At 44.6% G+C, this 12,500-nt stretch overlaps 1 protein-coding gene across 1 annotated transcript in view; it reads right to left on the minus strand.

The window, feature by feature from the left end:
• The window catches only part of lamb2 (laminin, beta 2 (laminin S)), a 94,945-nt gene that overhangs the window by 45,682 nt on the left and 36,763 nt on the right, over window positions 1-12,500 (minus strand). The window contains exons 3-4 of the mRNA XM_063207952.1: window positions 11,408-11,583; window positions 9,609-9,744 (exon numbers count right to left, since the gene is read on the minus strand). Of these exons, the coding sequence (XP_063064022.1) occupies window positions 9,609-9,744; window positions 11,408-11,583 (312 nt within the window). The remainder of the gene's footprint in view (window positions 1-9,608; window positions 9,745-11,407; window positions 11,584-12,500) is intronic.

The following is a 12,500-nucleotide window of genomic DNA, read 5'->3' on the forward strand; positions in this document are numbered from 1 at the left end:
AAAAAAATGTTTCCCCTGCTGTGTCAGCGCTTCCTACTCTTGTCAACTGTCTTGGTGTCATTAAATCATCTCGGTATCATCCTTCCAGTTTGTCAGTGGTTTACATTAAATCTCATCACAGTATTATTGTCAAAGAGGGAGCACATACGGTGTGATTATGCGACACCCTATGCTATTACAACGTGAGGACTTTCCCCTGAAGCAAAGGGGTAGAGCTGTTTGATGGTATATTTCATACCAAACCACAAGCGAAATCGGAGGAGCATAAACCATTTCAAACAAACCTCAGTTGTCGAGAAGGGGAAAAAACACTGTAAATTTGACAGCGTGTTGGAGCTTGGCTCAAAGTGTAGAGAGCGAGACCGCATGAAGGGAAAAAAATGTGACACACACACACAGGCCTGCACGCACGCACGCACGCACACACACACACACACATTAACACACGGCCAGCTGGGCCTTTTAAGCTGTCTCTAGGAGTGACGGCTGTGCATAGAAGTGGCTCAGAGGGAGTATGACATTTCACAAGCTGTGCCTGAAGCAATGGCTGGGATGGGGGCATAAAAACATCACCTAACACCAGAGGCGCATCTTGCCACCAGGCAAGGCAGGCAGCCGCTTGTGGCCCCCAAGCACCCAGATAGTGAATAACTTTACCACTTTACCACAGTAGTGGCGATTTTGGCTCAAATGATTATTCTTTTGAATTTTTGCTTGGGGCCCCACCTGACCCTAGAATCGCCTCTGCCTAACACCATCATATAGCACCACACCACACAGCACAGCACAGCGCAGCGAGAAGTGAGCACATCATTTAAAAATATATTGTGTGATGACAAAAGTTGACAGTCCCCCAGAAAAAAATGCATTAAATGTGAAGAGCAGTGAAGTATAGTGAAGTGCTAGCCTAGAAATCTAGACGCCCCTAGCGACCGCAAATTGAATTTGCTCCCGGGGGCAGTCTAGCGGACCCCGGTCGTTTTGCGAGGCTGAAAGTTATCCGATGACAGGGCCAATCAAATCGCGAGGGGGGCCGGGCTACCTAGTAAACAGGAAACTTTCTAAGAAGAAGCATGGTGTCCGTCCGTGCTACGTACAGCACGAAAGTGTTTACTTAATTTAAAAAGCCTGGATGATAATACATTTCGTGGCTGACATGGATTGATGTAATAATACACCATGAACGTATGGGGCACAATAGATCTCAACACATTATCATTTGATGTTTTAAACTAGCTCGGTAAGCTAAGTTGAGCATTTTACAAAACCAGATAGTCACACGTTATTATCAGACCACTACCGTAGGTGTAGAATGAAATTGCTGCTCCAATTTCTAACAAGACACATGCCATTAAAAACGAGACATTTGGGAGCTTTGGAAGTCTTTGAGTAGCTTACTAAATAGATGGGAATGACACCGAGTCTACCAAGCTAGTGGCTAGCTAACCTGTCGTCAACAACACAGACCTAGGTATCCATGTTAGGTTAGGGTTAGTCTTAGAAAAAAAACTAGGGTTAGAAACAAAAAACGAACATCAAAAAGATAACTAGCTCCGTTATATGGCGTTGGGATCGGTCTGGCAAGTGGGAGCGAGCTGACCGGGGAGCGTCCTGCATTGGGAGCGACAGTCCGGGAAAGTTATGGGTATACAGCTGGCTAGCTAACGCCGAACATGCCATGTTGACAACAATCATAAATATAACAATTTAACAAGCCCCAAATTGCTCGACATTTTGCTGATTGATCAGGGAGGGTCATGTGGTTGAAAACGAGGCATTTTTGAACTGTATAAGTGAAAACACGATTTATTAGGAAACTTGTTTGTGGCTGTGGTCATCACACGAATTCACTGCTACGACGGCTGGAAGTTGCCGCTTCAGCTACAAAGAGGCCCTCGCTAGTGGCTAGCTAACCTGTCGTCAATAGCAGAGCTAGGTATCCAGCCTTGTATTATATGCCTGCCCCAAATTCTAATAAGATCCATGTCATTAAAAACGAGACATTTGGGAGCTTTGAAAGTCTGTAAGTCGCTTACTAAATAGATGGGAATGACACCTGGTCTACCGAGCTAGCGGCTAGCCATGTATTAGTTATGGGTATACAGCTAGCTAGCTAACACCGAACATGCCATGTTGACAACAATCATAAATATAACCATTTAACAAGCCCCAAATTGCTCGACATTTCGCTGATTGATCAAGGAGGGCCATGTGGTTGAAAACGATGCATTTTTGAACTGTATAAGTGAAAACACGATTTATTAGGAAACTTGTTTGTGGCTGTGGTCATCACACGAATTCACTGCTACGACAGCTCGAAATTGCCGCTTCAACTACAAAGGGGCGTGTCGCGTGCACGAGACAGCTGTGACGTTACACAGAAATGTGTGGGGATTGGTTGTTTGCCATCCAATTGCGTGACGTTGAGTGCTGAAGCAACCGTTTATCCCGCCCACACTGCTGCCCAGCTCTCCTAGACCCTGGTACAGCTTTTTGCTGTACGGGTCTGGCTGCGCTAGGCTAGTGAAGTGCAGGTGAGCAGTGAGAGGGGGATACGGTGTGCTCTTGTGATGACTTATTGCTTCTTCCTGGATTCATACTGTTTAATGGATAACCCCCATTGTCATAGGATATCATATGCTGTAGTATTCTCTCTAAAGGAATTGCCCTCATTGTAGCCCCTTACTGTTTTGCCACTGTCTGGGAGATTGTAATAGTCACTGTCTATTACACATATCTCAAGTTTCATGTATTATTGGTAAAGCAAACCACTGCATCTGCATGCACTGTATAACATTGCAAGCCAGTTAAATGTAAAAAGGTAAGTTGCTTAAAGCAGCAAGGCAACTTACTTTTTTTTACGTTTAACTGGCTGCAAAGTTTGACAGTGTGCAGCAGGCTTCTGTTGTCCTTGCAACTGGGGAAGAACGATTTCACTGATAGCTATGACTGTTTACAATCACGTTCAGTAATTTGCCGCTTAATAGAGAGGAAAAAGGAGGTAACACAGAGGAAAGGGTGGAGGGTGTATTTGGACGAAAATACGAAAAAGTAAGCATGGGACATCAGCCCAGAGTAGAGTAGGCCTAGATGGTGGGTGGGGGAGGATACACACATACACAGGGAGAAAAGAAAAGAAAGGGGAGCTAACGGAGTCTGTGTGTTTCCTTTTCTTCCTGTTGGCACCAGTGTTTGGCCTCCCTCACTACCGAGAGTCATTAGAAGCAGGAAGTGGTTCTGAAGCAACAACAAAAGAAAGAAAGAAAAAAAGAGAGAAAAAGGAATTATAAAGAAAGAAAGAAAGAAAGAAAGAAAGGGACGACAGGCTGATATGAATGGCCCTTTAAATGTACATTCAGGATATAGTATATATGTCCTTGTGGCTCTGCACCTGCTTCCCTGGCTGTCTTGACTTGGCAGGCTCCATACAGGGCTGTACTGAGTGATCTGGCATTCAGGCCATTTTCCCGGCAGCCCAACAGGGGGCGATACTGTTTTTTTTGTTTTGTTTGTTTGTTTGTTTTCTTAGTGACTGGCCCGGAGTTTCAAGGGATTGGCCCATTGGTCCATCTTCAATATAGACAGAGGGCTGAGGCTAACAGGATATAAGGGCAGTCATGGGTGAGCGGTTAGGGCGTCAGACTTGCATCCCAGAGGTTGCCGGTTCGACTCCCGACCCGCCAGGTTGGTGGGGGGAGTAATCAACCAGTGCTCTCCCCCATCCTCCTCCATGACTGAGGTACCCTGAGCATGGTACCGTCCCACCGCACTGCTCCCCATGGGGCGCCACTGAGGGCTGCCCCCTTGCACGGGTGAGGCATAAAATGCAATTTCGTTGTGTGCAGTGTTCACTTGTGTGCTGTGGAGTGCTGTGTCACAATGACAATGGGAGTTGGAGTTTCCCAATGGGCTTTCTTTTTTCTTTATAGTACTTAAATAGCTTGCAGTGCATCTGTGAGAAGCCAGTTTAACCCCTTAGCACAGACAGTCTATGTTATAACCTTACTTTCACCAAAAAATGCAATGGCTATATCTTAATCTGTTACTTATGGCTCTTGGTAATGTAATAGCAATGTTGTTATGATGTAGCTGAGTCTTTTCAGCAAGTAGTGAATAGGCCCACCGGCGACACCATCTGCACTAAGAGGCTACACCAAAAAATGCTCTGTTGTTTTTTTTGTTCCCAGTCCAGCCCTGGCTGTATATGGGGAGCCGTGTGCTCCCCAGACAATAAAGTTAATTGCTGTGCAGAAGGGGTTTGGGGGAGGGCAGGGGGGGTGAATGGAGCAAGTTGTGGAGTTGTAGGAGGTGGTGGGAGGTGGGAGGTGGGTCAAGCGGAATGGCCGCTTGTTGGCGAGACACGTGCAGGGCACTGCTGGAGGCCCTCTGTTCCTCGGCTCAATTCTCAGACCTACAGACATGACCTACCATGGCAACGCCAGGCAAAAATAGTGGTCACTTCCTCTTAATATTCATACCCAATATGGCAGCCAGCCCGGCCCTGATCTCTGCTGTTAGGGCAGTGGTTCTCAACCTTTTTTGAACAAAAGTCCCCCTTGTTCTTCTAGTTCATCATAAGCCTGCCAATGCCCCCCTTAGTGCTGAAAAATAAAATAGACTAATGCCCCCCAATGGTAACTAAGCCCCCACTCAGTTGTATCCTCCTCTGAAAAATAAAATAGACTAATGCCCCCCAATGGTAACTAAGCCCCCACTCAGTTGTATCCTCCTCAATGCCCACCTAGGGCTCCCCAACTGGGGCTGTAGTGCCCCCGTTGAGAAACACTATGTTAGGGAGTACAGGCCGGCTGCTGGCGGGGGCCATATCTCAGCCCATAAGTCACCATCATTCCTCTCCTCTCACTGTTAAACAGAAATAGACCTGAACGGGGCACTTTGTTTGGGAGACGAGGCGAGAGGCGCGAGGCGAGCGCTTCTTCGAGATATGAATAAAAGATGATTTACTGAACACATTGACTCATACAGACTGATACAGGCATGCCATCCAGAGAGGTTTTTCCATGCAGTGATCTCACTGAATATTAGCCTGAGTATCATCCTCCGTAGTGACCGCGCTAGCTCAATACTTTCGCTTGCTGACCACGGAGTCTGACCCTGCAGCCACCCCTGGCAGTTGGAATTCAGATATTCGTTCAGTATTTGAACAGCCAATAGGCTCGCTGATAGTCTAAGCCCCTCCCCAAGCCCTCTTACATATTCAACTGAAATACAACAACTTGATGATGGCGATGTGATGTCTGTAACCAGGACATTTGATAGTGCTTGGTGTAAACTGGGACATTGCCGTCCGCCAAGACCTTTGACGGGCTTTCAGCACTGACACTGCGCAGCTCTTGGGCAGTCACACTGGGCGTTTCTCTTCTGTTCACTTTAATGGTTTTAGTTGACAGTTAATATCTTCATAACAAGGTTGGAACAAGCGCAGCCCCATTTCAGTGTTACTTTTTTTGCTGTCACACTCGACGCATATACACAGACACAAACTGGGAAGGAGAGAGGGTGGGGGCTGCTCCGTGGGCTGTGCATTTGGCGCATATTAAACAACGCAACTAGTAGTTTCCCAATAAAATTTGAATCATAATGCCGTGGATCCAATACTATAATATCATATAATATTGTCCTTAAGTCTGAGCGATGCATTGATTATTTGTTTAGGGTACGTTTTCTGCCAGCTAAATGCAAGGGGGAAGGGGGCTATATTAGCAAACAAGACGATTGCACAGTTAGCCTGCTAATTTTAAATATGATCACCTGGAGCTAATAGCCTTCACATGGCTTAATCCATCCCTGTTATCAGTCCGCTTGAGGTTTTTGCTTCGGGAAAGTGAAAAAATGAGGTCCTAATTAATCTTCAGATGGTGTCGGACCCTGACGGTGCCATAGGCACACGTTGTATGTCTCCCTGAAATCGTAGGTTTTTGACGGACCTCGACAAGTTCTACACTCCTTAGTTACCGTTGCTGAGCTCGGATTGGTTGGCGGCCGTTTGTGGGAGGGGTTTTGCGAAAGGCTAATTCCCTCATTAACCAGTTAACTGTCAAAACCCGCGGGCGGGTTGAGATTCTATCACACTCATCTCCCTCTTAATCATGCTAAATAAAACCATATTGTTTTCGAATTAAATAACTGTCATATTTACACCTCATTTAAAAGCTTGTTTTTTCACGAAACTGCACAAATAAATCATTCACAGAATCAATATATAGTATTTTCTATATTATCTAAATTATCCTGTCTGACGCTGGTCAAAATACCTCCGGCATATCCCGTTTCCCTTGTTGAGCTTCATCAACATCGCCATTGTGTGTACCCTTATCAATGAGTTCACGCTGTTTGTTGGGTCTCAAATTGTTCACAAGAGTCCAAAGAAATAAAATATAAACACTATTTTATTCAAAAAACATTTTACAAGTATATACAACGCTCATACAAAGCAAACGCCGTGGGCAAAGCCAGCGCGTTGCAGAGTTTATCTGTAGCAAATCCCGTATTGTTGTTTTGATTGCTTATTGTCGGCAGATTCACGACCGGCAATGAGTCCCTAAGATATTTCCGGTTGCATAATGCTAACCGGTATGTAAATACGACCAATACGTCTTGATTTATGAGCCACCCAATGAATGCTACACTATAATTTGGTCTGGCTGCACCTCTTTCAGGAATAAGGAACACTCGACTGTGGTGAACATGGAAAAGATTCAGCACATATGTCGGCAATTTCCAAAAGCATTTCAACATGTCGATGCTATGCTATTTCAATCCAGCAACTCTTATTGTTGCCCATTCACTTTTCAATCCGACATCCGGTTAGCTTGTCAAACGCTTGCATACGGGCAAACTTTTTGATGCGGAGCCATCCTAATAAAGATATATGTCATATACCACACTTTTGTGTGTGCATTTATTTGTCATGAACACTCGATGGTTGTCAGAATTGAAATCAATTTACAGACCAGCGACCAGACATTTCATTACTGTCGTGTCAACTTTCAACTTTAGCATTTTCAGCATTTCCGGTCTAAATGTAAACAAAACTACGTACGTAAAACGGAATGTTATTCTTGAAGATTCTAAAGGGAAACTGAGCAAAACGCCTGGACATCTCTCTACATAAAACATTGCAGAAAGAGTGTCCTTCATGCTGACAAAGCCAAATTTTACACATTGCTTCCTAAGACCTGGTGCAAGTGTTCAGTTGTGTTTCCAAGGGATAATAACTGTAACAGTGGATTACATTCACATTTGTTTACATATGTTTTTTTGCGCGTGGAAGAAAAAAAAAAGTTTTCGTCTATGTGTTATTTTGACAGTAAATAAGATAGCTATTCTGACTATTTAGTGACATTGCACAGAGTCTCAGCTTTCTAAAAAGACCAAGCATGTTAGTTTAGGACAAAGTGAGGAGGAATAGTAACTCCTGGAGTCGGCGCAGTGCAAACATGCTAAAATTCTATAGAATTCTACTGAGGATTAAGTGGTTAAGTGAGATAATTTCCAACTGCCGGGGGTGGCTGCAGGGTCAGACTCCGTGGTCAGCAAGCGAAAGTATTGAGCTAGCGCGGTCACTACGGAGGATGATACTCAGGCTCACTGAATATCTTGTAGCCACTTCACTTTTAACTCCTCCGTCTGCCTCTCTCTCTCTCTCTCTCTCTCTCTCTCTCTCTCTCTCTCTCTCTCTCTCTCTCTCTCTCTCTCTCTCTCTCTCTCTCTCCCTCTCTCCCCCTCTCTACAATCCTGGTATCTCCATCTTGTTCCTAAGCCGCCATGAAGCCCAGTCTGTAATCATCTGCATCTGTAGTAGCGTGGTGAAGGGCCGGCTCGCGTGGTGAAGGGCCGGCTCGCGTGGGGCTTTGCCCATGTGGTCGCTCTGTGGCTACTGCAGAGCATGCAGAAGAACCACAGCCAGTGTTGCCAGATGTACAATAATGATCATATTTGTACCGTAATTTTGTCCATTTTGTCTTCTGTACGATCAAAAAAACATGATATTATGTGATAATTTTCATCATTTAGTTGCTTTGATTCAACCATTTGGTTCTTGTACAATAATATCCACCCAAAAAGCCCCAAAAACAATAATTTTGAGGTTCTGGTTGATAGTTCAGCATTTCCCATCTGGCAACACCGACCTCAGCTCTCTCACTCTCGATCTCTACACCGCTAACTCAATCAATCATCTGTACTCATTCATTCCACCACCGCCTATGTACACGGTACCAGCCAAACCTAGCAAAGTCTGGACAGCGGAGTGCAGTGTTTATGTGTAATGTTACAAATTTTACTTAATGTTGTTTTAACTTACAAAAGCCCAGATTAAATTTAGCTGTTATATGTCTTGTATTCACTTCTGTTCCATTTAATTCAGTTAGACTGATCCAAGACATATTTCTTTTTGTACCATTTCCCAACTCTCAATGGCAACTTTCTTCAGACGTGCTACAGCAGTGTCCATTTTCATTTTCTTTTGTCCTAGGCGAGGCTTGCCCTGTTCCCTGTTCTGTTTCTGAGCAGAGCATGTTATTAATAGCACACCGAGATTAGCCTGCTAATAATAAGTCCGATTCGCTTGCTGTGTTGGGTGTATGCCACAGAACACAAGGCACACGCTGGTTTCAGGATGTTCGTCATTTACTGGAACAGGGTTAGTGAGGTGAACCTCCCATCTCCCTTTTTCAGTCTGGCGCATCTGTTCCGGGGTTCCAATCCACCCAATTAGACATTTGAGTGGACCAATCAAACAAAGGAAGCCTTGTAATGCTTGCCTGGTTATCACCAGACCTAATCACCAGTGAGATAAGGTCTGGAGACCTGCCTACTGTAAATCCCGTAGGGGGTGTGTGGTTTACAATTGACGACGGCTATGTATTGGGTGCTATGAATGTGTATCATTTGGCATATGTAGCCATAGCCAAACGTAACAGTTGTATCTATTCAAACAAATTGTAGTCCACCCCTACCTGCTCTCTCATTGGAGAGAGACAGAGACCACGATCTGGTCCGTTCGCTGAGGGTAGATTCTATGCTGTCTTTCCGATCGGAACAATTGTGCAAAGCAGCATGGTATTTCCCAGACTATCCTAATGCAACATTCCGCCAATGAAACGTATTATACCTGTAAGACACAGCCCCTGTCATAAATTTGCTGTTAACAGAGAGGCATTGGCCAAGTAATTATGTATTACTTAAGGCCCTGTGCACTCATAGTGGTGTAGTACTATGGTAGTTAAGGTAGTTAATGTTTTTCAGTTGCTATTACAGCGTTCCACTGGTAGAACGGTGTGCGTTAAGGGGATACTATTTGTTGGAGAAAAAAAACATTACTTTCATAGTACTACACTGCTATCACGCAGAGTACTTAGTGCTTCATGACGACTTGGTCATTACCATACTGGTTACAAACTAAGTGGTATAACACGCTCAACTCAACCAAAGTGAGTATTGCCCGTCAGATGTTTCGGTCTTCACCTTCTTCAGCGTTGGGCAATAAAAGTACACAACTTGGAGTGCTGTCCTGTTTTCTTCATTACATACTGGTTACAACAAACTCATAGCAAGGGTGCGTGTCGTGATCCATTTCAGCTCACCATTCTCGGACTGCCACCAGGACTTCTTGCGGTGCGGCTTGAAGGTGGTGATGACGTTGTCGATGCGGTGGCTGATGGTGTTGTAGACGGGGTCGTAGGGTCGCCGCGAGTCACACACGAAACACTTCTTCTCCTCCTGCAACACAAGGTCAGAGGTTAAAGGTTAACCCTTTGCATGTGGTGATTGACAGAGGGAAATCAATGATACATGTCTGCAACACTGTTAATGCCTTTCAGTTGTTGTGTTTTGTCCAGCACCTATGCCACTGATGTGCGCGCATTCTCGGCTTTGTTGGATTGTCAGAGAGGTCAACATTTATGGTGATGAATAACAAAGACTGGCCTAAATGTCTACTTGGTCACTACATAGCATGCATTATGTGCAGTTATGTGGTGCACGACCAGTATACAATACACTACCCTATGTTTCTTCATACTTTACTCCTCTGCAGACTAACTACATAGTCGAGTACACTGTAAAACATTGCAAGCCAGTTAAACGTAAAAAAGTGCAGGACAACTTACTTTTTAATGTTTTACTGGCTGCAATGTTTTACAGTGATAGTGCACTATTAAGTATATGTAATGACTGAGTGATTGTTTCCGGTGTGTGCACAGATATGTTGAGGCAGCGGTGCAAGTGTAGAAATGTCATGAAGGGAAATAATTGCCCTCTATGCCAGGACATACAGTAATGACATATTATTATGACAATTTTTCCTGAATACACCCTGCTCTACACATTCCCACAAATTAGCCTAATACCAGAGACAGGGACCGAGGCCTGTCACTGATTTTGATAGCCCCAGGCCCATATTGGCCATCCAAACACTGGGGGTCGAAGAGATTATTGATAATTGCCCTTCATGTCAGGACATACAGTAATGATATATTATTATGACAATTATTCCTGGGGAAGAGACATTATGAAATTCTTAGAGAGGGATCAGATTGCTGATGGCATGCCTAGCTGTGCTCTGCATGCTACTAGAAAGTTGCGTTAGCACGGGACTCACTAGTTCGACGCCCTTTCGGTACTTACCGCTTACGTCATACGACCCTAAACCTAACCCGAACCCTAACCTTAACCCTAAACCTAACCCTAAACCTAACCCTAACCTTAACCCTAACCCTAACCTTAACCCTAAACCTAACCCTAACCTTAAATCGCTTGTTTGAAATGTTTGATTACCATGTGAAGTCACGAGAGGGCGTCAAACTAGTGAGTCTCCATTAGCACAGGCGCTCATCGGTTTAAACAGGCACACGCCAGAATGAACTGCGGTGTGTGAGAGCGGGTTTCAAATTAGCTGAGGATTATGAGGGTCAGTAGAAATGTGTGAAAGTGAAAACCCACCTGGGAAATTGTGACAGCACTCCAGAGCACACAAGTGCACACTGCACACAACGGAATTGCATTTATGCCTCACCCGTACAAGGGGGCAGCCCCAATGGCGCTCCAAGGGAGCAGTGCGTGGGGGAGGGTACAATGCTCAGGGTACCTCAGTCATGGAGGAGGATGGGGGAGAGCGCACTGGTTAATTACTCCCCCCACCAACCTGGCATGTCAGGAGTCGAACCGGCAACTTTTGGCCTTACATGTCTGACGCCCTAACCGCTTACACATGACAGCCCATGAGCTGATGATGTGTGAAATTAGTTGTGTGGTCGTGGGTGTCTGAATGAGGTGTGTGGGTTCAGAGGTCACAGGTGAAGGGTCAGCGTTGCCGTGGTTACCTGCAGGTGGCTGACGATGCAGTAGGGATCCTTCTACACCTACAGTATGTTGCTATGGTTACCTGCAGATGGCTGACGATGCAGTAGGGGTCCTTCTTGCGCGTGCCGCATGTGGACGAGGCCTTCAGGTTCTTCTCGCGGCCCACCAGCAGGTCGCCGGTTGCCGGGTAACAGCTGCTATGCGTACAGCCGTGGGCGTGGTCAGGCTCCTGGTACTGGGCAGACACCACCGCCAGGACTAACGGGAAACAGAAACATTACACATCATTACATTACATTACAATACATCTACACCACCGCCAGGACTAACGGGAGACAGAAACAATACACATCATTACATTACATTATATTACAATACATTACACCACCGCCAGGACTAACGGGAAACAGAAACAGTACATTACATTACATTATATTACAATACATTACATTACAATACAATACATCTACACCACCGCCAGGACTAACGGGAAACAGAAACAATATACATCATTACATTACACTACACTGCATTACATTACAATACAATACATCTACACCACCGCCAGGACTAACGGGAGGAAGAAACAATACATCATTACATTACACTACACTGCATTACATTACAATACAATACATCTACACCACCGCCAGGACTAACGGGAGACAGAAACAATATACATCATTACATTACACTACACTGCATTACATTACAATACAATACATCTACACCACCGCCAGGACTAACGGGAGACAGAAACAATATACATCATTACATTACAATACATCTACACCACCGCCAGGACTAACGGGAGACAGAAACAATATACATCATTACATTACATTACAATACATCTACACCACCGCCAGGACTAACGGGAGACAGAAACAATAAATCATTACGTTATTACATCACATTATATTTTGCTGACGCTTTTTTCCAAAATGACTTTCCAATACTTAGGCCCAGCGGTAACACTTTATTTTAGGGATACATCTATTAGCACTAATACATACAATGTTCCTGTATAAGTAACTTGTAAGGCATGTACAAAGCAAAATCAAACATTTGTTAGGTATGTATTCGCAAAGGTGTTGTTCATGCAAAATAAGGGATTTATTACCAATTTAACCTTAGTGAGGCCTAGCAGCTTAGTAGGCCTTAGCATTTGCTTA

Source organism: Engraulis encrasicolus, chromosome 10, assembly GCF_034702125.1.
Source record: "Engraulis encrasicolus isolate BLACKSEA-1 chromosome 10, IST_EnEncr_1.0, whole genome shotgun sequence".
In the NCBI taxonomy this organism is placed as follows: Eukaryota; Metazoa; Chordata; class Actinopteri; order Clupeiformes; family Engraulidae; genus Engraulis; species Engraulis encrasicolus.